At 49.3% G+C, this 25,123-nt stretch overlaps 1 protein-coding gene across 2 annotated transcripts in view; it reads left to right on the top strand.

Moving 5' to 3' along the window:
* Positions 1 to 6,476: 6,476 nt before the first annotated feature.
* The window catches only part of CNBP (CCHC-type zinc finger nucleic acid binding protein), a 54,620-nt gene continuing 35,973 nt past the window's right edge, over positions 6,477 to 25,123 (top strand). The window contains exons 1-3 of one of the 2 annotated variants that reach the window (XM_033926407.1): positions 6,477 to 6,676; positions 23,234 to 23,374; positions 23,520 to 23,582. In XM_033926407.1, coding sequence (XP_033782298.1) covers positions 23,251 to 23,374; positions 23,520 to 23,582 — 187 coding nt within the window. In that variant the 5' untranslated portion in view covers positions 6,477 to 6,676; positions 23,234 to 23,250. Of the gene's footprint in view, positions 6,677 to 23,233; positions 23,375 to 23,489; positions 23,583 to 25,123 lie in introns of both variants that reach the window. The other variant, XM_033926406.1, reaches the window with a different exon arrangement.

Below are 25,123 nucleotides of genomic sequence, written 5' to 3'. Positions count from 1 at the left end.
TCTTTGATGTCGCAACGTCAGAGGGAAGGCTTCCAGATGAGGCGCAAGGAGCCTGTGGCTTTGTGTACTGCGACAGTGAGGAAGAGGGAGCCAGCCCAAAGATAACACTGGGGGCGGCATAAAACGGGCAGGCGGGAGCAAGGCAGAAGGTAAGGCACAGCATGGAGGGAGGGAGACAACAAAGGCGGGGGGATGATTTTATTTTTGGATTTAGTGATTCAATTGGGTCAATTTTGCACTGTTCAGGAAGAAATGCATTTGTTTCTTTTTCTCTGGGGGTTGTACTGCATGCAGAGTCTTGAATCTTAGGGTTTCCTTTCTATATATTAGTACTTTTAGTTTATCCCAGGACAAGCAGGCAGCATATTCTTAACGTATGGGTGACGTCACCGACGGAGCCCCGGTACGGACCTTTTTAACTAGAAAGTTCTAGTTGGCCGCACCGCGCATGCGCGGGTGCCTTCCCGCCCGACGGAGGAGTGCGTGGTCTCCAGTTTCTTCGTTTCCGCGGAGCGAAGAAGACGCATGTGCTTTTCAACGGCCGTTGAAAACTCTCATTTTGCCTTCCCGCTCGCGATTTTTGATCCACTTTTGGTTCTATTTTTGTCTTTCGACTTCATTCTTTACAAAAAAAAAAAAATTCTATTTCGTGTCTTTTTCTTTATTTTTGCAGCCGGCCCCGGCGGGGCCTGTTGTAATCATCCAAGCCTCCGGGTTTGATTTCGCGGAGGCCGTGTTTCCCTTCATGCCCCCTCAACCGGGCTTCAAGAAGTGCCAGCGGTGTGCACGCCCGATCTCTCTAACTGACCCACACAACTGGTGCCTTCAGTGTTTGGGTCCAGAGCATCGGGCTGACACCTGCACCCGCTGTGCTACTCTCAAGAAACGCACTCTTAAGAACCGGCAAATACAGCAAAATATTCTTTTCGGTACCGGTTCTACCATGGATCAGGCCCCGACGTCGACGGCACCGCCTAAATCGGCACCGACCACATCGACACCGCCTGATCCTTCTTCGGGGTCGATAGCGCCAGGTAAGCCGGCTAAGAAGCCTTCCACTTCCCTTGAGCGACCTCCAGTTACAGCGGTGACCCCGGTCCTTCCGACGTCCCGCCGATCCCGTAAACGCTCCGCTCCGATCACGGTGAGTGCCTCGTCATCGGCCTCCTCATCACCGGAGCGTCGAGCAGCACCTATGGTACCGAAGAAATCTAAAGCGGTACCGGTGCCCCCATTGGAGGACCGAATCTCGGCCATCCTCCAGGACAAGCTTCAGGAGCAGCTACAGAAGCAACTCCAACAGCTCCTTCCAACCTTACTGGCACCGCTCCTTCCGGTACCGGTCCAGCCCAAGCCTCGCACCGCTCCACCGGTATCCACCCCCTCGGTACCGTTGGACACATCCATGCCGGTCTTATCTGCTCAGCCTGCACTTCAGACTTGCTCGGCAGAGGACCCTTCCCAGGCCCCAGATCGACGCCGGTCGTCTCGGGATCGGCACCATTCCTCCAGGGACAGGGATCGACGCCGGTCTTCATCCCCCGGCACCGTATCCATGCGATCTGGCAAGTCCCTTTCTAAAACCCGCCATACTGAGCCAGCTATCAGGGATCCAGACCTATGGGAGCAATCCCCACTCGGTACCGAGGAGGATGCCTCTTCTACAGATGAGGAACCCTCCATGGCTGAAACCACTTCTAAGCCCGAGCAATCCTCCTTTACGAAGTTCCTTCGGGAGGTGTCCGCGGCTCTCTCCATCCCCCTTGAGTCCGACTCCAAGAAGTCCCAGGCCTTTTTAGAAGCTTTGGACTTCGACCAACCTCCCAAGGAGTTTCTTAAACTTCCTGTACATGATATCCTACGGGAAACATTTTATAAGAATTTGGAGACTCCACTTACTGTTCCAGGTGCCCCTAAAAAACTGGACAGTTTATACCGGGTCATCCCTATTCCGGGATTTGACAAACCCCAATTGCCCCATGAGAGCCTCCTTGTAGAGTCCACTCTCAAAAAATCTCAGGGCTCCAGCGTTTATGCCTCCACCCCTCCTGGCAGAGAGGGAAAGACAATGGACAAATTTGGAAAGCGCCTGTACCAGAATGCCATGCTGGCTAACAGAGCCAACAATTACACCTTTCATTTTTCATTTTATATGAAACACCTGGTCCAACAACTTTCTGCTCTAGAAAAATATGTACCTGAGCGTAAGGTCCCGCTCTTCCAACAGCAGATTTCCAACCTCCTTCAGCTCAGAAAATTTATGGTGCGCTCGATTTACGATTCTTTCGAGCTTACTTCACGAGCCTCCGCACTGGCTGTGGCCATGCGACGCCTAGCCTGGCTGAGGGTGTCTGACCTTGATGTGAACCACCAGGACCGTCTCGCCAACGCGCCCTGTCTTGGTGACGAACTTTTTGGGGAGTCTCTTGATACCACAACACAAAAACTTTCGGCTCATGAGACCAGATGGGACACCCTCATTAAGCCCAAAAAGAAAACTCCACCTGCACGACCATACAGGCCTCAGTCCTCTTATCAACGTCGATTCTCTGCCAGGCCGCTGAATCCTCCTCACCAGCAATCCCGCCGGCCTCGTCAACAACAACAACACACTCAGGCTCGTTCTCAGTCTCACCAGGCGACCAAGCCCCCGCCTCATACAAAACCTCCTCAGCCCTTTTGACTCCTTTCTCCAGGGCATAGCCAGTCTCCAACCATCGTTGCCTCTTCCTCAACCGATCGGAGGCCGCCTCACCATTTTTCTCCAACGCTGGGAGGCCATCACATCAGACCTGTGGGTTCTCAACATCATCCGTCACGGATACTCACTAAGGTTCCAGACTCTCCCTCTAGACCATCCTCCCGTAGAGTCTGCTTCTCACTCCTCCCAAACTCCACTCCTCCTCAGGGAGGTCCACTCCCTCCTCCTCCTCAATGCCATCGAAGAAGTTCCTCCAGACCAAAGGGGTCAGGGATTTTACTCCCGCTACTTCCTGGTACCCAAGAAAACGGGAGATCTTCGTCCCATCTTAGACCTCAGGAACCTCAACAAGTGTTTGGTCAAAGAAAAGTTCAGAATGCTCTCCCTGGCCACGCTTTATCCTCTTCTATCTCAACACGACTGGCTATGTTCCCTGGACCTCAAGGAGGCCTACACTCACATTCCAATCCATCAGGCTTCGCGTCGCTACCTCCGATTCCAGATACAAAATCACCACTATCAGTACAAGGTGCTGCCCTTTGGTCTCGCATCATCACCCAGGGTGTTCACCAAGTGCCTGATTGTGGTAGCGGCCTTTCTCAGGTCCCACAACCTACAAGTGTTCCCATACTTGGACGATTGGTTGGTGAAAGCGACTACATCTCCGCTTGTGCTGCAAGCCACTCATCAAACCATCTCTTTCCTCCATCTCTTGGGGTTCGAGATCAATTATCCCAAGTCGCATCTGCTTCCTACGCAGCGCCTGCAGTTCATCGGAGCAGTTCTCGATACCAATCAGATGAGGGCGTTCCTTCCTGCCGACCGGCACCGGACTCTACTTCACCTTTGTCGGCAGATGCTCCTTCATCCATCCATCCCTGCTCGCCAGATGATGGTCCTTCTAGGCCACATGGCCTCGACAGTCCATGTGACTCCTCTGGCTCGACTCCACCTCAGGATACCTCAATGGACCCTTGCCAACCAATGGTCACAGACCACGAATCTTCTTTCTCATCCCATCTCTGTGACATCGTCTCTTCAGCAATCTCTTCAATGGTGGTTGAACTCCTCAAATCTCTCCAGGGGACTTCTCTTCCATCTGCCCCCTCATTCCATGGTCATAACCACGGATGCTTCCCCCTATGCATGGGGGGCCCACTTGGGCGATCTCCGCACCCAGGGACTTTGGACCCCTCAGGAGCGTCAACATCACATCAACTTCCTGGAGCTCAGAGCCATGTTTTATGCTCTCAAGGCTTTCCAGCATCTCCTCTACCCTCAGGTTCTTCTCCTGTGCACGGACAACCAAGTCGCCATGTACTACATCAACAAGCAAGGCGGCACCGGATCTCGTCCCCTTTGTCAGGAGGCCCTCCGAATCTGGACCTGGGCCACGGCCCACAATCTTTCCCTCAAGGCTGTCTATATCCAGGGCGAACAGAACTCCCTGGCCGACAATCTCAGCCGCGTCCTTCAACCTCACGAGTGGACTCTGGATCCTCCCACACTCCACTCCATCTTTGCTCGCTGGGGCACCCCGCAGGTGGACCTATTTGCAGCTCCTCACAACCATCAGCTGCCCCAGTTCTGTTCCAGACTCTTCTCTCCGCATCGTCTGGCCCCGGATGCATTCCTGCTCGACTGGACGGATCGGTTCCTCTATGCCTTCCCTCCACTTCCTCTGATGCTGCGGGCCTTGTTCAAACTCCGCAAGGACAGGGCCACCATGATCCTCATCGCCCCCCGGTGGCCCCGACAGCACTGGTTCTCCCTCCTGCTCCAGCTCAGCTCCAGGGAGCCCATTCCTCTTCCTGTGTTTCCTACTCTGCTTACACAGCAGCATCAGTCTCTACTGCACCCCAATCTGTCTTCCCTCCACCTGACTGCTTGGTTTCTCTCGGGCTGACCTCTCCAGATACCCTGTCTCAGCCTGTCCGTCGCATTTTGGATGCCTCCAGGAAACCCTCCACGCTCCAATGTTACCATCAGAAGTGGACCCGGTTTTCCTCTTGGTGCCTCCTGCACCATCACAATCCCACCTCATTGGCGGTAGAGACCATTCTGGACTATCTGCTCTCTCTGTCCGATGCTGGCCTCAAGTCTATCTCAATCAGAGTCCACCTCAGTGCCATCACTGCTTTTCATGAGCCTATCCTCGGAAAACCTCTCACGGCTCACCCTCTGGTTTCCCGGTTCATGAGAGGCCTCTTCAACATCAAACCACCTCTACAGCCTCCTCCTGTCGTCTGGGACCTAAATGTGGTTTTGTCAGCCCTCATGAAACCTCCCTTTGAGCCTCTTGCTACTACTTCGCTCAAACTTCTCACATGGAAGGTGCTTTTCCTCATTGCCATCACCTCTGCCAGGAGGGTCAGTGAACTGCATGCACTGGTCGCCGATCCACCATTCACAGTTTTTCACCATGACAAGGTGGTTCTGCGTACCCATCCTAAATTCCTTCCCAAGGTGGTTTCAGCTTTTCACCTCAACCAATCGATTGTATTGCCTGTCTTCTTCCCAAAACCCCATTCTCATCCTGGAGAACAGGCGTTACACACACTGGATTGTAAACGTGCCCTTGCTTACTACCTTGACCGTACCAGGGCTCACCGTTCCTCTCCTCAACTTTTTCTGACCTTCGATCCCAACCGTCTGGGTCGTCCTGTCTCTAAACGAACGCTGTCCAATTGGCTTGCTGCCTGTATTGCGTTCTGTTATGCTCGGGCCGGCCTGTCCCTGGAAGGATCTATCACGGCCCATAGGGTCAGAGCTATGGCTGCTTCTGTGGCTTTCCTCCGTTCCACACCTATTGAGGAAATCTGCAAGGCGGCCACTTGGTCTTCAGTTCACACGTTCACTACTCACTACTGTCTGGATACCTTCTCCAGACGGGATGGACACTTCGGCCAATCTGTGTTACAAAATTTATTTTCCTAATGGCCAACCATCCCCCCTCCCTCTCTGTTAGCTTGGAGGTCACCCATACGTTAAGAATATGCTGCCTGCTTGTCCTGGGATAAAGCACAGTTACTTACCGTAACAGGTGTTATCCAGGGACAGCAGGCAGATATTCTTACGACCCACCCACCTCCCCGGGTTGGCTTCTTAGCTGGCTTATCTTAACTGGAGACCACGCACTCCTCCGTCGGGCGGGAAGGCACCCGCGCATGCGCGGTGCGGCCAACTAGAACTTTCTAGTTAAAAAGGTCCGTACCGGGGCTCCGTCGGTGACGTCACCCATACGTTAAGAATATCTGCCTGCTGTCCCTGGATAACACCTGTTACGGTAAGTAACTGTGCTTTGTGGTCCCTTATTTGCATAGAGGCTATGTTGAGAAGCTACAGCGTGCTTTGTGTAGTTTGATTTTGTGGTTAACCATTATGTGTTGTTTAATAGGATTATATTGTGTGTGTATATATATGAGAACTGGTGTTACAATGAGTGCTATTATGGGGCGGGGCCTGGGGTGGAGAGGGGCGGGGTATGGCCCACGACTTAGGCCCGTGTTCTTCAACGGCCGGTCCATAGGTGTCAAAAGCGACGGTTCTTCGAATGTGTGATTGTCCCCCTTGAAAGGACGTCCACCCGGCTGCAAGCGGACGCGACGGCGGCGTCTTCGGCCCAGCGCCACTGCTCCGCGTTAAGAAAAGAGGCGGGAAAAAGAGACGCCGAGCGCGGCCCATGCGTCGCTCTATGACTCAAACGGAAACAATGTAGTCTGGCAGAACGACACGCAAGCGGCCTTTTTGTTATTGGATCTCGGGGAGGAGGGGCGGGGCGGACCGCCGCGTTCTCATTGGTCTAGAGCGAGCAGCTGGGGTTTCTCACGTTCTCACGCTCATTGGTCGCTTGACTGAAGGAGCCGTGCGCAAAGCGGTGGCTGGTAGGGGTCGTGTGCAAACCGCGTGTGGCGCAGCGAGGAGGAACCGAAAATAAACAGGGGCGGAGAGAGGAAAGAGCGCGAGCGCCTTGAGGTGAGCGGTGGGGGGCAGCGCGTGGCGGCCTCGGGGTGACGGCAAGCGCGGCGACTTTGAGCCCAGCCGCTCTTCCAAGTGGGTTTCGTGGCGGCCCTGCGAGGCGCGTGAGCGAACGCGTCGGGGGTTTAACGGCCTGGGCCAGGGGGCCGTTGAGGCGCTGGGTTTGGGCGCGAAGCGGCGTTCCCGCGCCCTCTGAGGCGGCGGCGGCCATGTGCTCGGGCGGCCTATCGCCGGCCGTTCCCTAATAAGGTGGTGCGCGGTCGCCGCTGGGGCCAAAGTGGCTGTGAAGCTACCGTTGCCTCATCGGTTTCGGAGCTCTTTGTGCTAAAACTCGGTTCGTCCTGTCTTCAAATCGGAAATTATTTGGCCCCGAAACTTAGCAAGTTAAAAAAAAACAAAGTAAAGAATCGCTTTGATGTGCTCTGCTTTACCTAATTTGGATAAGTGCCCTGTGCCGTTCTTTGGGGTCTGGCCCAACCTCAGGCCTTCTATTTATTTATTTTTTTATTTATTCACTTTTTCTATATCATTCTCACAGGGGAGCTCAGAATGGTTTACATCAGGGGGGTCAAAGTCCCTCCTTGAGGGCCGCAATCCAGTCGGGTTTTCAGGATTTCCCCAAGGAATAGCAGTGCATGCACCTAGATCTCATGCAGATTCATTGGGGAAATCCTGACTGGATTGCGGCCCTCAAGGAGGGACTTTGACACCCCTGTTTTACATGAATTTATTCAGGTACTCAAGCATTTTTCCCTGCCCTCGTGGGCTCACAATCTACCTAATGGGGGGGTTAAGTGACTTGCCCAGGGTCACGAGGAGCAGCGTGGATTTGAACCCACAACCTCAAGGTGCTGAGGGCGTAGCTTTAACCACTGCGCCACACACTCCGTGCATGCAGGAGTTGTGCCCATTCATACATTTATTCCCGAAAGAATGACCCCAGGATGATTTCCTGCAGGGGCGGAGACAAATTCTGGCCCTGTATCATTTTCTACCGGTTACCTTAATGAAATAACCCCAACCTCTGCTAATTTTAAAAAGCAATCCATTCTAAATTTAACTGTACAGTACTATTTTAAAATTATAGCTGTACAGTAGCCATGAAGCTGCTTTTTAAGCTAAATAGACGCTTCAAAAATGTTAGGAAGTTTTGGAAACACGTGCTGTGTGGTGAGACGTCACTGTTTAATGATAGATCTTTACATTTTCTTTTAGCTGTTTTTAAAAAAATCACCACGAAAGCAATTATTGTTTCTTATTTAGATGGCATTAAGGGTTCCTGTGTTATGGGCCCTCTAATGTGCAAGCACTAGTTAATTAGCGCACATTCATTCTCCGCTTCTGGCATGCCCTCGCCAAAATAAAAAAAATTACTGTGTGGTTATCTTATGCAAATAGAAAAACTAATGTGGAATGCTTTAATATGGCCCATATTAAGCCATTTTTGCTGCCTTAGGTATTCATTGGCACCCAAAACATATCCAGTTTGATAGTACATTTTGCGGCCCTTTTAGTAAGCTGCATGATGGTAGATGAAATGTAAAATTGGTTATGGATAAACTTAATATAAGACATATTCTAGTGCAAAAGGCATTTGAGTCTTGAACCAGTGGGTTAACTCCTCTAGACATGAGTTGTAGAGAAGGTATCTTCTACATTTTTTTTTCTCTGTCTCTAGCTCAGGGGTAGGGAACTCCGGTCCTTGAGAGCCATATTCCAGTCGGGTTTTCCCCAATGAATATGCATGAGATCTATTTGCATGCACTTCTTTCAATGCATATTTATTGGGGAAATCCTGAAAACCCAACTGGAATATGGCTCTTGAGGACCGGTGTTCCCTACCCCTGCTCTAGCTCCTCAGTTTTTCCTTCTACTTGTGCGTTTGAAGATGTCTTTCTGATCTGGTCTTTATTCTGGGGGGTTTTTAAACCCAGATTTGGAGGCGTTTTGATGCACCAGATGTCCCCAGTGTTACTGGGAACAACTGTGCCTGAGAGAAGACACAGACTCTAGTCCAGGAGTCTCAAAGTCCCTCCTTAGGGCCGCAATCCAGTCAGATTTTCAGAATTTCCTCAATGAATATACATGAGATCTAGGTGTATGCACTGCTTACAATGCATATTCATTGGAGAAATCCTGAAAACCCGACTGGATTGTGGCCCTCGAGGAGGGACTTTGAGATCCCTGCTCTAGTCAGAAGTCTAGCTGAGAGGGCAACCCTTTTCAAGGGCACCTACATGGCTAGTCTGCATTAACATTTTCTGTGACTTAGAGTCCCCCTGGGAGCAAGGCTCGCTCCTAGTTGGTACCAGAGCTTGAGTGCATGTCAGTCCCGAGGGCCCCATGTCAATCTTGAGGGCTCTAGCAGGTCCTGGCAACATTCTACCCCCAATCCTTCTCTCTTCCCCCCCCCACCCCCAGAAGACACATTGAGGAACTGTTGGGGTCAGAGGTCTATCTCTCTTAGGGTCTGGCTGGCAGCTCAAAGAAACAAGCATCTGGATTATTTTTACATGCTTGTTTGAGGCAGAAGTCGTCTTCATTCCCTAATTGCAGTTCCTTATTGGCAGCAGATGAATCTAGACAAGTGGGTTAAGTCCATCTACCAGCAGACGGAAATAGCACAAAGTTGAGCTCTGCCATATATGCAATGGTCTGCTGACTGGTACTTCAGTATTCTCTATCTCTGCAGACAGATAAATAGTCTTTCTCCTGCTCCTGGTTTCATTTGCTGCTTCATGTGCCCTATAAGTGGTAGCCAAGCGGACTGCACAAGGTTTAGCTAGGTTTCTATTTAGCTATGCTATTTCAGCTGAACAAGGGGAGTAGGCTTCCTATATGAAGGTATAGTTGATTTCCTACCCCTTCCCTATGGCCCCATTCGGATTGTCTTCCACACCTGCTCTCTCATTACATTAAAATAAAAAGTGTTTGTAACCCCAGAAGGTGTGTTCTGGCTGGGAAAGAACACCTTAAGGATCAAGAGAAGTCATTTGCATCAGCTCTGCTAGCGGTGAGTATGTGATTATTTCCCCTTACCCTCAGCTGCTTTTGTTCCCATGCAGTTCCTCCTGCCTGGACCAGTGGCATCCATTCATGGGTCCTTGTTCATGTCCTAGATGTCCTAGGACTCTTGTCATGGTGTCCTTGCTCACCCTTATATTTCACCCTGAGCCCTTAGACTTCAGATGTTGGCCTTGGGTTCTGTTTTCCGCTGCCTGGCCGGCTCCCCATCCCCAATGCTACACCATGCATAGCGTTTTATGCCTGTTTGGATTAGTGTCGCCACTGCATACATACCATCACTGGCCCCACTCCTCTCCTGAGGGGGTATAGCTCCTTCTGTATGTTTGGACTTAGCTCCTTTGGTAAATCAGCACATTTTGGGGCCTTGGGCAAGATATCTTCTATCGATTGTCTGGTCCCATCTTTTACTCTGTTCTAACTTTACAAATAGTGCAAATTCCTTTTCTTGCGCCTCTGTTTCGAGCTACACTCTTCTGGGGGAACCTTGGTGAGATGCCTCCTTCGTTCTGGCACAATTTCATCTATGGCTTCACTCCCTTTCTAGATAGGGAAGTAGGGTGCTTTCAGCCGGTGTCCCACCTCTGCAGCAGCTGTGGCTAGATAGAGGCCACATCTCCTTCACTTGGAGGTAGATTGCAGCTCGGGATGACTGTGATATGGCTCCTTAATCAGAGCACAGTTTTGGCTGCATCTGTCACAGCTCCATCTGTGCCACGGATACATCGCTGGATGTCGAGGCCTGTTCTCACTGCATGCAGGCCCAGGCTCCATCTCTAGATGCGGACTGTTTTTTTTGCACTGCTGCTCTGGCTGGTTCAAGCTGCTCTGGCACTGTTTCATTTCTGAATGCACAGGGCTGCTTCGCTGCCTGTCTAGCGTTGCTCCATCTCTGAATGTACAGAGTGGCTTCGCCTGCATGTCTGGCAGTCAGCTGTCACTCCCCCATCTTTACAAGTACAAGACAGCTTCAGCTGCCTCTTAGAGTGACTTTGGCTGCCTGTCCAGCACTGCTGCATCTCTGGCCCTGTTTCATCTCTACACCTGGAGCGCAGGTTCGACTGCTTGTGTGGCACTGATCCATCTTTGATTTTAGTGCTCGGTACTACTCTATTTTGGAATGTAGTGCATGGATTCGGCCACCTGTTTGGCAATGCTCCATTCTAGATGTAGAGCACAGCTCCACCGGCCTCTTGGTCTCTGCTAAAAACCTGTTTCTTCTAAATATCTCTACAACATCTCCAAAATGTGCCCCTTCTCTCGGAGCATACCATCTGGACTCTTGTCCAAACCCTTATGAACTCATGGTTAGACTACTGCAATTTACTTCTAACAAGTCTCCCGCTGAACTGCTTCTCCCTTTTGCTGGGAGCAGAGTATTGCAGCAGTTGTGCGGCTTTGACGCTGCTCCCTCCAATGGAAGCAGGGATTGGTGGACCTTCAGCAATTATTTTTGGTGGGGGCGAGAACATTTGCGCCAGCCTCTTAGCAGCACTGCCTTTGGCCTTCCAGTTTACGGGAAGGCTCTGACTGTTCCCACGGTTTTAGCGGCTAGCCACCAAAAGGGCCATTATACTGGCTTCCCACCAGAAATTGAGCATTACTCCGACTTTGCCATGGAGTTCATTTGTCCAGGAGTCGGGTCTCTTTTCAGCTTGGAATCTTATCGGTTTCACCAATATTTTTTGTTGTTGCTGTATGGGTGATTTTTTGGCTCTAGCACAGTGTCGATAGTCGCCTGTGTCGCTTCGGTTGCCCCTGCCCTGGGTGCATTGTTTCTGGTTCTTCACTGGCCAGCTATATGGTCCAGCCCACTTCTGGGGAAAGAGAATGGCGTCCCTGATGTGCTTGGTATCGGATCCTTTGACCTGCCCCAAGTTCTTCTGGTACAGGTAGAGTGTGGTGCCTTCTGCCCATTTGCTGCGTCTCCATTTCTAATTCAGTTCCACTTGGGATTCTGGAGGATGGGTATCCTCTGTTTCAGCACAGCTTTATCTACAGCTTGTTCGGCAAGGCCCCTTTGCTGGATGTGCAGTTTGGCTGCACTCTCCTCGCTTGTAATGGAGCACGTCTTTGGATGTAGGTATGCTATGTTCCCATCAAGAGCACAGCTCTATTTGCAAATCTCCCCTGCCTCTGTCATTGAATGGTGCTGCAGACCTTTGATTAATTTGGAGGCCACACGGTTCCATCTCTGGATCTGGAATGCACCTCCAACTGCATGGGTGTCATGGTTCCATCTTTGGATGGGAATCACAGCTCTGAATGCCTTTCTGCCATGGTTCTAGATCCATATGGGGATTGCAACTCTGGCTGCATTTGTGCCATCGTTCCATCAATGGATGGGGATCGCAGCTCCAACTGATCTGCTCTGTTTGACTCTGCACTGTCTCTGGTTGTTGAGCACAGCTCCTCTTTCCTCATAGGGCAACATCATCTTTGGATATAGGGTTCAGCTCTATTTGCCTGCTATGTTATGTGCAGTTCTCTTTGGCATTCCTCCTCCTTTGGTTGCCGAGCGTGGCCCCACTGTCTGCTATAACTCCTTTATTGAAAGTAGAGCGCAGATCCACTTGCCTATGTGGGCACAATTCCATCCTTGGTTATAGACCATGGCTGTGCTGACCTGTTTGACACGGTTCCATTCGTTGAGGTAAACCAGGGTTCCATTTGCCTGTTTGCCACGGCTTATTTCTAGATGTAGACCACGGTTCTGTTTGCATGCTTGGGGCAGTGGCTCCGCTTGACTGCTTAGGGCAGCGCCATCTTTGGTCTATAGGGAGGCTCTACTTGTCTGTTTGCTATGGTTCCATCTACAGCGGCTGTTTGCTATAACTCCATCTACAGCGGCTCCAATTGCCTGCTTTAGTGTATAGGGCACTATCCCAGGACAAGCAGGCAGCATATTCTCAACAGTGGGTGACGTCACCGACGGAGCCCCGCAGCAGGCAGCCTCGAAAGCAGACTTGCTTGAAGATCTTTGTAACAGCTTCCGAGTACTGCACTGTGCATGCACGAGTGCCTTCCCGCCCGAGATAGGGCGCACGTCTCCTGTGAGGAACCTCAATTCAACATTTTCCGCGGAGCTAGAAGTCCTCTTCTTTTCAGCTCTTTTTTGCCTTCTCTCACCGCGGCTTTTTATTATTTTATCATTAAGTCGCTGTGCTCGCGTTTCCATTCATTCTTAAAAAAAAAAAAGTTTGTTCGTGTTTTTTCTTTCTGGTCAGCGACCTTTTGGCCTAAGCCTGGCCGCTCACTTCGTTCAGTACGTCAGACTTTGTTTTTTCTATGTCCCGGCCTCTTACCGGGTTCAAAAAATGTAGCCAGTGTAACAAGACCATTTCAATAACCGATCCCCATAGTCTGTGTATTGTTTGTTTGGGTTCTGAACATTGCCCCAATGCTTGCTTGCACTGTGCCGCTACCCTTCAACCTCGGGCCTTTCGTCAACGCTGTGCCAAGTTTCTCCAACTTTTTGGCACTATGGACCAACTGCCTGAGAAGGTCTCGACCTCGGCTTCGGGGATGCCCTTGACATCTAAGTCCTCAACCTCGACACCAGCTTCTGCCTCCACCAAGACCTCGACATCTTCGGTCTCTAAGGCCTCGCCGGCAGCTCCTTTGAAGTCGTCCCCGACGGGTAAGTCTCGTGCCTCTCCTTCAGGTACCATTCCTAAGAAGCCTCCAGAGTCTCAGGCATCCCAGGCCGTATCCGCGGTCCTGCCAGCCTCTTCGAGACCTCCAGCTAAGCATGCCTCCAATCATCGGGAATACTCGTCGGTCGCCCTCCTTTGAGCGCATTGCTGCATCTTCGAGACCTGATCCCTTTGTCTCGGTGCCTATGTTCGAGGACATGATAAAAGCCATTCTGACCACTCAGATTTCCTCGGTCGTGGCTCGGCTCCTTCCGTCCTTGACCCTGCTTCCTTCGAGCCAGCCTGAGCAGCAGTGTGGGACTCCAGGCAAGCCTCGGCAGCCTCACCAGTTCTCATCTAGTGACTCTTCACCTACTCCTCGGACACTGTCTCCTCAACCGAAACATTCTCGAGGCATTCAAGGCATCTCGCTTCCAAGCTTCCTCAGGAGACATCTCTGCCACAGAACCTTCGCCTTCTCTGGATACTGAGACTTCTATGCCTCGTTTATCGAAGGCTACTGAGACTTCTTCCAAATCTAAACATAAGTCTCGCACAGCCATTACACTGGCTGCTTCTCCTCGAAGTCCATCGAGATCGAGACCACCTCCGAGGGAGTCTTCTCCTCCTGCCTCAACCCACTCTATTCCTCGAACCCCGGGGACCTCACCAACGAGGGGTTTGAAGCGCAAACAGTCACTAACTCCGCTTCCTCAATCACTGTGCGCCTGGACTCTGAACCTTTGTCTCAGTATTCCAGAGAGTCTTCTCCGTCCTCGGTAGTTCCTCGGTCTCCCACTCCTTCTCCAGAAGGTGCCTCGACCTCAAAGTCTGCCTCTTTTGCCAGGTTCATCTTCAACATGGTACAAGCTCTTCAACTGGATCTTCACTCTGATTCCAAATATACACCTGAATACTTGGCTGACATGGAGCTGCCTCATCCACCCAAGGAGACCTTGAGGCTTCCTATGACTCCAGTATTGAAGCAAACTTTTTTAAGGAATATGGAAACTCCTTATTCCATTACAGCCATTCCATCCAAGCTGGAATCTAGGTATCGCACAGTACCTTGCAAAGGCTTTGAGAAATCTCAATTGTCTCACCAATCTTTGGTTGTGGAATCTTCTTTAAAGAAAGCTCATACATCTAAGCTTTATGCTGCGGTCCCTCCAGGCAGGGAGGGCTGTACAATGGACAAGTTTGGCCATAGTTTATACCAGAATTCTCAATTATAACTACATTTTCACTGCTTATTTTAACCATTTCCTCAAATTAATGCCTAAGTTCTATCCGGCTCTGGAGGAACAAAGTCTTTCTGAATTTAAACAGATCATCAAAACTCTGTCTCAACTTCGACTCTTCATGCTGCAAGCCACATACGATGCTTTTGAGCTTTCTTCTAGAGTTTCTGCCTTTGCTGCAGTAGCCATACGTTGTCTTACCTGGCTCCGCATTTTTGATATGGATCCCAATCTGCAGGACCCAATGTGCAGGCCTTGCCAGGGGAATGAACTCTGATGATTCTATTCAAGCTGCTAAAAAAAGCCTCTCTGAACATGAGCGCTCTTTTGCTTCCTTGATTTGGCCGAAGCCTAAGACCCCCTCCTGCTCGGCCATACAAGCAACCACCGCGTTGTTATCCCCAAAACACGACACCAGCTTTCTCCAGGCCTCTGCCTAGAAGGCCTCCACAACAACGACAGCAGAAGGCTCAGACTCCTGCTGAGATTAAACCAGCTCAGTCTTTCTGACATTCCCAGTCTGAGCATGCCGACCTCCCTGCATCAAAATTCTCTTCTGCCCATAGGAGGTCGTCTTAACCAATTTTATCACCAGTGGGAGATAATCACCTCATCTCTGGGTTCTTACCATCCTTCGGGAGGGATACTCACTTCACTTTCTTCAGGTGCCATAGATCGCCCTCCAAGAGAGTGTCCTTCCAATTCGTCACAACTTCCCTTTCTTCTTCAGGAAGCTCAGGCTCTTCTTTGCCTTCAAGCTGTCGGAGGTTCCTCTAAACCAACGGGACATGGGCTTTTATTCCCGTTATTTTCTAGTCCCAAAGAAGATGGGAGATTTGCGACCCATTCTGAACCTCAGAGCCCTCAACAAATTTTTAGTCAAAGTGAAGTTTCAGATGCTATTTTTACCAACCTTATATTTCCTGATGGATCAGGGCGATTGGCTATGCCCTCTGAATCTCAAAGAGGCTTACACTCATATTCCGATTCATCTAGCCTCTCGCAAATATCTTCGATTCAGGGTGGGGAATCTTCATCTACAATACAGAGTTCTTCCTTTCGGACTCGCCTCAACCCCCAAAGTCTTCACAAAATGTCTGGTGATGGTGGCTGCAGCCCTCCATGCCCAGGGTCTCCAAGTTTTTCCATACTTGGATGACTGGCTTATCAAGGCCCCTTCTCAACAAGGGGTTATTTCGACCCAACAAATTAATGTTCCTCCAAAGTCTGGGGTTCGAAGTTAACTTTCCAAAATCTCAGTCTCTCCAATTCATTGGGGCCACTCTAGACACTGTCCAGCTCAGAGCGTTTCTACCTCCACCACGTCGGGATACCCTCATTCGCCTTTACCATCAAGTGTCTCATCTCACATTAATTTCAGCAAGACAAATGATGGTTCTGCTCGGTCACATGGCTTCTACGGTTCACATGGTTGCTCGGTTACATGACTCCTTTTGCCAGACTTCACCTTCGCATACCTCAGTGCTCAGTGGACCCTGGCATCTCAGTGGCAACAAGCTACCGACCCGCTTTCTCAACAAATTACAGTAACTCCTTTGTTGAAGCAGTCTCTCCACTGGTGGATGCTCTCTTCAAATCTTTCCAGAGGTTTGCTGTTCCACAATCTCCCTCATCAGAAGGTTCTCACAACAGACTCGTCAACCTACGCATGGGGAGCCCATCTCGATGGACTCCGTATCCAAGGTCATTGGACTCCTGTGGACCGTCTTTGTCATATCAATCTGTTGGAACTCAGGACGATTTTCAATGTTCTCAAAGCTTTTCAACACCTTCTTCACGACAACGTAGTCCTTGTCCGGACGGACAACCAAGTCGCCATGTACTATGTCAACAAACAGGGAGGTACGTGATCTCATTCCCTTTGTCAAGAAGCTCTGAAGCTGTGGGATTGGGCAATCCATCAGAACATCTTTCTCAGAGCTGCATATATTCAAGGTCAGCACAATTGTCTGGCGGCCAAATTGAGTCGTCTTCTGCAACCTCACGAATGGACACTCAATTCCTCGCCTCTACGTCAGGTGTTTGCTCAAAGGGGGACCCCTCAGATAGACCTCTTTGCGTCTCCCCTCAACAACAACCTGCCTCAGTTCCGCTCTCGAATATACTCTCCCCAGCGTCTCGAGGCAGATGCTTTTCTCCTGGATTGGACGGGTCACTTTCTCTATGCTTTCCCTCTGATACTCAAGACAGAACATGCCACCATGATTCTGATAGCTCCTCGGTGGCCTAGACCAGAGTTTCCCAACCTTGTCCTGGAGGTCCACCAGTCAGTCAGGTTTTCAGGATAGCCCTAATGAATATGCATGGGGCAGATTTGCATGCCTATCACCTCCATTATATGCAAATCTCTCTCATGCATATTCATTAGGGTTATCCCAAAAACCCCAACTGGCTTGTGGTCCTCCAGGACAGGGTTGGGAACCACTGGCCTAGACAACTGTGGTACTCCCTTCTACTTCAACTCGGCACCGGGGAGCTTCTACTAGTTTTTCCCTCTCTGCTTACTCAGAGTCAAGAATCCTTGCTACATCCCAACCTGCAGTCTCTACACTTAACAGCTTGGTATCTTTCAACCTAACAGACTCTACAGTTCTCTCAGTCTGTACAAGATATTTTGGTAGCTTCCAGAAAGCCGTCCACTCAGCAGTGTTACGGCCAAAAATGGACTAGATTTTCTGCTTGGTGTTCTACTCGCCATATAGAGCCAATGTCTACCTCCTTGGCTTTTCATCAGCCTTTTGATGGTTGACTTCTGTCTGCACATTCTATGGTTTCATAAGAACATAAGAAGTTGCCTCCACTGGGTCAGACCAGAGGTCCATCGTGCCCAGCGTTCCGCTCCCACGGCGGCCCATCAGGTCCATGACCTGTGAAGTGGTTCCTGACCATTCTTATAACCTACCTCTGGTTCTATCTGCACCCCTCAATCCCTTTATCTTTTAGGAACCTATCCAAACCTTCCTTGAACCCCTGTACTGTGCTCTGGCCTATCACAACCTCTGGAAGAGCATTCCATGTGTCTACCACCTCTGGGTAAAAAAGTACTTCCTAGCATTTGTTCTAAACCTGTCCCCTTTCAATTTCTCTGAGTGACCCCTAGTGCTTGTGGTTCCCCACAGTTTGAAGAATCTGTCCTTATCCACTTTCTCAATGCCCTTCAGGATTTTGAAGGTTTCTATCATGTCCCCTCTAAGTCTCCTTTTCTCCAGGGAGAACAGCCCCAGCATTTTTAACCTATCAGCGTATGAAAGGTTTTCCATACCTCTTATCAGTTTAGTCGCTCTTCTCTGGACTCCCTCGAGTACTGCCATGTCTTTCTTGAGGTACGGCGACCAGTACTGGACACAGTACTCCAGGTGCGGGTGCACCATTGCACGATACAGTGGCATGATGACTTCCTTCGACCTGGTTGTGATACCCTTTTTGATGATGCCCAGCATTCTGTTTGCTTTCTTTGAGGCTGTCGCACACTGCGCTGATGGTTTTAATGTTGTGTCCACCATCACCCCCAGGTCTCTTTCAAGGTTGCTCAGCCCTAGCAATATTCCCCCCATTTGTAGCTGAACCTCGGGTTCTTTTTCCCTACGTGCATGACCTTGCATTTCTCTATGTTAAAACTCATTTGCCACTTTTTTGCCCACTCTTCCAGCCTCGTCGGGTCCCTTTGCAGGTCCTCACAGTCTTCCGTGGTTTTGACCCTGCTGCAGAGTTTAGTGTCATCTGCAAATTTAATGACTTCACATTTCGTTCCCGTCTCCAGGTCTTTGATAAATATATTGAATAGGAGCGGTCCCAACACTGATCTATGTGGAACTCCGCTCGTGACCCATTGCCAGTCTGAGTAATGTCCTTTTACTCCAACCCTCTGTTTTTTGCCTGCTAGCCAGTGTCTGATCCATCGGTGGACATCTCCTTGCACCCCATGATTCCACAGCTTCTTAAGCAGCCGTTCGTGGGGTACCTTGTCAAAGGCCTTTTGGAAGTTGAGATAAATGATGTCCATGGCTTCCCTTCTATCCATCTGGCTGTTTATTCCCTTATAGAAGTACAGGAAGTTCGTGAGGCACGACCTACCCTTGCAGAAGCCGTGCTGGTTCGTCTTCAGTTGTCCATTTTTTTCTATGTGCTTGCAGATTGTGTCCTTTACCAGTGCTTCCATCATCTTTCCCGGGACCGAGGTCAAGCTCACCGGCCTGTAGTTCCCCGGGTCTCCCCTTGATCGATTCCTTTTTAAAGATGGTCGTGACATTTGCTATTTTCTAGTCCTCTGGGATCTCCCCAGTTTTTATGAAAGGACTTTTTAATGTTCATCCACCGCTTAAACCACCCCCAGTGGTCTGGGATCTCAATGTTGTCTTTGCTCAATTGAAACCTCCCTTTGAACCAATTGATAAGTCTCATCTCAAGTACCTTACTTGGAAAGTAGTTTTCCTGATTGCCCTTATGTCTGCTCGAAGAGTCAGTGAGTTACAAGCTCTTATGTCTGCTCGAAGAGTCAGTGAGTTACAAGCTTTGGTTGCGGATCCACCTTTCACAGTTTTCCACCATGACAAGGTGGTCTTCCGTACTCATCCAAAATTATTACCTAAAGTTGTTTCAGAATTTCAATCAATCTTCCAGTATTTTTTCCTAAGCCTCATTCTCACCCTGGAGAAGTGGCGCTCCATACTTTGGATTGCAAGCGTGCCTTGGCTTTCTACTTGCAACGCACTCAACCTCACAGAACAGCCCCACAACTTTTCATCTCCTTCAATCCAAATAAGTTGGGGCATCCTGTCTCGAAGCGAACCATCTCCAACTGGATGCTGCTTGCATCTCTTTTTGCTATGCTCAGGCTGGTCTCCCTCTGCAGGGTCGAGTCACGGGCCACAGAGTTAGAGCTATGGCGGTGTCTGTAGCTTTCGTCAGATCAACTCCTATTGAGGAAATCTGCAAGGCTGCCACTTGGTCCTCAGTTCATACATTCCACCTCTCATTACTGTCTGGATACTTTCTCCAGAAGGGATGGCCATTTTGGCCAATCTGTTTTGCAAAATCTTTTTTCTTAACTTGCCAACTCTCCCTCCATCCCATCTGTTATTATTATGCTTAGCTTGGAGGTCACCCACTGTTGAGAATATGCTGCCTGCTTGTTCTAGGATAAAGCACAGTTACTTACCGTAACAGTTGTTATCCATGGACAGCGGGCAGATATTCTCACAACCCACCCTTCTCCCCTGGTTGGCTTCTTAGCTAGGTATCTGAACTGAGGTTCCTCACAGGAGACGCGTGCCCTAACTCGGGCGGGAAGGCACTCGGAAGCTCTTACAAAGATATTCAAGCAAGTCTGCTTTCAAGGCTCTCCACTGCGGGGCTCGGTCAGTGACGTCACCCACTGTTGAGAATATCTGCCTGCTGTCCCTGGATAACAACTGTTACGGTAAGTAACTTTGCTGTTCCACTCACCTGTTTGCCACAGCTCCATCTTCGAATGTAGACCATGGACCTGATTACATGATTATTGCAGTGCCATCTTTGGATGCAGAATGTGGCTTCCCTTCCTGATTGGTACTGAGTTACCCTTCAATGTACTATGTAGAGAATGACAGAAGGACAAATTTGTCTCCGTCCCCGCAAGTTTTGTCCATTTCCCTGCCCCATTCCTGTAAGCTCTGCCTTAACCGTACAAGTCTCGAACATTAATGTTTTAAGTATTTGAGGCTTGTGCAGATGAGAACGGAGCTTGCAGGAATGAACTCGGAGTGAACTCAGGGGATGGGAAAATGAGTTCCCACGGGGACGGGGAAAAATTTGTCCCCGTGTCATTCTCTAGTACTATGCAGCTCCTCTTGCCTCCTTGCCACAGGTTCAACTTTGGATGTTGAACGCCACTTTGGAAGCCTGCCTCGCACACCATCCTCTTCAGCTGTAAAATGCCGCTATGGACGCCTGCCTCGCACACCTCCCTCTTCAGCTGTAAAATGCCGCTATGGACGCCTACTTGGCATGCTTCTGTTTTCTGGTTAAACCATTTTCTTGTCTGCCAGGGGCATCTTAGGATGCGTTTCCTGCCTGCTAGGCTGGTCGCAGTTATAGCCGCTGCCGGGTTATGTCTCCAACTCTGGTGGTAGTGTTTCTCGTGCTTTCATCACGTCTTGGAGTCCAATAGCTCAAGGATGGGGTTCAGCTCCATTTGATCTGTCCACTGCGGCACAGGGTCAAGGATGTGCATGGCACTTCCTCCAGTGTGCAGTATCCTTCCCTAGTGTTGGGTGCATCTCTGTAGTGGACCTCCTCTAAAGGGCACGTGCCTTCTCTGTCATGCCTTCTCCTCCAGAATGGTCACATTGGCTACAGGTCTCCTGTTCTATCTCTAGGCGCTTCGCACCATTGGTTTATTGCATTCAAACGGAGTTGGTGAACTGCCTTATATGGTTTCTTCCTGCTGTTGTTCGTTCACTGGGTCTGGCAGCGAATTTCTGTTGGGCTGTCCTTCGCTTTTTCAGAGATAGTGGTCCACGACTCTTGGCCTCTCTTTTTTTTGTGTTCTGCTTTCTGTCTCACCCTAATATGGATTGCTTTGTTACATCCCACTCATCTGGATTCATCTGCTGCTGATGACAAGGAAAGCAACCTTATGTATCATACCTGATATTTGTTCCTTTAGTCACAGCAGATGAATCCAGAGTCCCGCCCTTTATGTTTCTTCAGGTTATGTTCTGTTTTCCCTTTCTGCCATAGGAATTAAGACCTGAGGGTGGCCTCAAGTTGCACTGATCAGCTGTGAGGAGGAAATTCTGCTCCACTGAGCCTGTTCGGTCGATCCTTCTTCTTTGTCATGAGGAATATCAAAGTACAGTGGTACCTCGGTTTACGAGTGCACTGGTTTGCTAGTGTTTTGCAAGACGAGCAAAACATTGCAAACTTGGGGCCTCGTAAACCGAGCTTGCCTCGCTGTACGGGCACCCCCTGCCGCAACCTGAGATCCCCCAACCCATCCGAACTCTCTTCTTACTTCCAGTGTAGCCTCAGCATCGGCACCGGCACCAGCATGTCCTGTGCGTTGGTGCCGGTGCCCAAAAATCTGCTTCCTGTGCCGGGCCTTGAGCATGTTCAACGTGAACTCTAAGGCCTTGAGCATGCGCGCATGAAGCAGATTTTCGGGCACCGGCACCAACACACAGGAAATGCTGGTGCCAGTGCCGATGCAGAGGTTACACTGGAAGTAAGAAGAGGGTTCAGGTGGGTTGGGGGATCTCAGGTTGCGGCGGCGGGGGGGGTGCACGATGGTGGCGGGGGGGGCCTTCGGGGGGAGCAATGCCGGTTCTCGGGGGGGGGGGGGAGCAGCGCTGCTGGCCTCGGGGGGGGGGGGGGGGGAGGGAAGTGGGGGGGGGGAACATATCAAAGCAAGTTTCCCTTACTTCCTATGGGGAAACTTGCTTTGATATAAGAGCATTTTGGATTACGAGCATGCTCCTGGAACGGATTATGCTCGTAATCCAAGGTACCACTGTACTTGTGAGCAGACCATAGTATATATGGCAGAGTTCAACTTTGTGCTCTCTGTGCCTGCTGGTAGGTAGGTGGACACAACCCACTCATCTGGGTTTATCTGTTGTGACCAAAGGAAGACTAAAGGAACGACCATTATCAGGTATGATAATAGAAATAGACGGCAGATAAGGGCCACGGCCCATCTAGTCTGCCCACCCCAATGACTCTCCCCTACCTATCTCTTTGAATAGATCCCACATGTCTATCCCATTTGGTCTTAAAATCAGGCACGCTGCTGGCCTCAATGACCTGAAGTGGAAGACTATTCCAGCGATCAACCACCCTTTCAGTGAAAAAGAATTTCTTCGTGTCACCGTGCAGTTTCCCACCCCTGAGTTTCCACGGATGCCCCCTTGTTGCCGTGGGACCCTTGAAAAAGAAGATATCTTCTTCCATAATGTTTCCTTTCTTACATACACCTGTGGGGGATCTGACAGCTACAGGAGTGCGTAATAATGGTGCACTGGTTACCTTGTTGCTCAGATGAGGTGGCCCTCATCAGTGGAGTGGGCCCAGGTCACCTCGGACCAGTAGCTCTTCGAGGTGATCAGAAGGGACTATGCCTTGGAGTTGCTAGTCTAGGCTGACACCTTCATGATGTGGTTAGTGTTGGCTGATTCCCTGAAGATTGCATGTTGGAATCTGGGGCAGCTGCCGTGGCAGACATCTTGTACAACTTTAGTTCAGATTTCTTCTCTTTCTGTTGTCTTGTTGATTGTAGTGAGGAGGTAGCTGTGGCTTTTGTTACTGATCTGCAGATGTGTCCTCCAAGGTGCTTGGGTAGTCTTGCTATTTTACAGGTTTTTGCTTTATAGAATCTCCTGTTTTTACATCAGCCAGGAAGCTCTCAGTTATTTTTAATTGAGAGGGTTTATTTTTCCCAAATTGGCATTATGACACCGGACTATAGATGTGTGTTTGCAATACCATCAACTCTTTATATTTTGGTAAGATTACTGTAAGGAATTGTGAAAGGTAGATAAAACTCTGGTGGTCTTTTTGAATAAATTATCTACATAGTAAGTTATTTACTGATGAGCTCTTTAGAGCATTCTGTAAATGAGAGATAAGTGATAACCTGATTATTATTTTCTTTTAAGAGTATCTAACTGCAGCCATGAGCAGTAACGAATGCTTTAAATGTGGACGTACTGGACATTGGGCTCGAGAATGCCCTACTGGAGGAGGCCGTGGTCGTGGAGGGAGAAGCCGTGGTAGAGGAAGCTTTACTTCTTCCAGAGGTAAAGAAATTGTGTGTCCAAAAAAAAAATATATATATATATTACTTTTTTTTTACTAATTTGTAATACTTGATTAAAACATCAGTTTTCTTTTTTTTTTCTCCATTTAAAATAGGTTTCCAATTTATTTCTTCATCTCTTCCAGACATCTGCTACCGCTGTGGAGAGTCTGGCCATCTTGCCAAGGATTGTGAGCTTCAAGAGGATGGTATGTGGTGGTTTTGCTTATGGCATTACCAAGTTTTATCAGGAATTTTTCTCCATTATAGGAGAATATTTTAAGATAAAAGTAGCAGTTTTCCTGCATCCTGTTTATAAAATAAAATGCAGCTTCTGTCGTAGTAGAATATATCCTCATAACTACAGCAGCTTAATCTGGCTCTTAATATGTACCTTTATACAAGCCACTTTTAACTTTCATCCTGATTGACCTGGCATCACTTTTAGAAAATGTAACAACTGAAGTTTTTGTAGAAGAATAATACTTGGGACTAGAAATTCTTGCTATAGAGACTTTTGATGTTAATGGCAAAAGTTTAAATTTGTCCTCATCTTTTTTTTTTGTTTTAGGCCTTTTGGCTCACAGCTGACTGCTTACACTTGGGCAGGCTTGTCCAACCTTTCTTTCAGGGGCCACATTTTATATTTTATAACATTTGGAGGGCCAAGACATGCACCATTATATTTTGCCATATGCTTTGTCAAATAGCAAAATACAACAGTGTGTTGTACATTCCCAGCCAGTCTCTCTTCTCTGTGTCTCATCCAGTCTACTTGCGCTCTCTTTCCCATGTACCCCATGAGGTTTTATTCAATCTTTCCCCCTCACCTGTCTTCAGCTGCAGAACAATGAGCTTCCTACTTCCCCAGTATTACTCAGCTCTCTGCAGCTCTGAGATGCATAGTGCTGGAAGTTCAGGTTGGTCTCATGGTTTCATATGACTTAAGACTGCAAGACAATCCAAATTTATGGCACTGCTTGGCTCAAACTTTCAGATATCGGTATCATGGTGGGGAAGCAGGCATCTTGCCATAGGCGCCAGTTCTATGGGTGCTAGAGCACCCCCAATATATTTTCCAGCGTTGCCAAGACATCAGAGATGAAATCTTTCCAATGTAGAGCTGCAGGGGAAAACAGGAAGTGTCTTTGTAGCTTCTGCTCTCACCTCCCCCTGCAACCCATTGGTCAGACATTCCTTACCTAGACAACAAACTGCAAAGAAATCAGGACCCATAGCTTAGGAGAGATCACTGATCAGACATTCCTAAGCAAAGAGTAGCACATGCTAGAAGAGATGGGTTGTGCGGGGAAGAGATGCTGAGAGAAGACACATGGACTTTGAAAAGGAGTACAGAGTTGAAGTGAATGCAAGCAGAGGGGGGGGGGCATGGGCTAGGATATAAATATAATTCCTTAGCAACAGCAGCAGATAAATCCAGAGACCAGTGGGATAGCACACATCTACCAGCAGGTGGAGATAGAGAAACTGATTAACAGGTGGTCCGATTGGCTGGCACTCCTCCTGTAGCTTCAGTATGCTCTTCTCCCAGCAGGTGATGGTCGATATTCAACTAGCTCCTGGATTCTGGCTGTGACTGGACAATTAATGTTCTCCTGTTGAGAGTGCTCTTCAGTGAGACAGGAATGTCCGGCTGAATACCTTACCCTCCCCTCAGGATGGATTGAGGGGTTTGGTTGGTACTCTATTTTTTTCTACTTTCCTTTAAAAAACAAAACAGAGACCAAAT

This window comes from Geotrypetes seraphini, chromosome 17 (assembly GCF_902459505.1).
Source record: "Geotrypetes seraphini chromosome 17, aGeoSer1.1, whole genome shotgun sequence".
In the NCBI taxonomy this organism is placed as follows: domain Eukaryota; kingdom Metazoa; phylum Chordata; class Amphibia; order Gymnophiona; family Dermophiidae; genus Geotrypetes; species Geotrypetes seraphini.
Note: the sequence above shows the minus strand (reverse complement) of the source record. Positions and strands in the feature narration are given on the sequence as shown.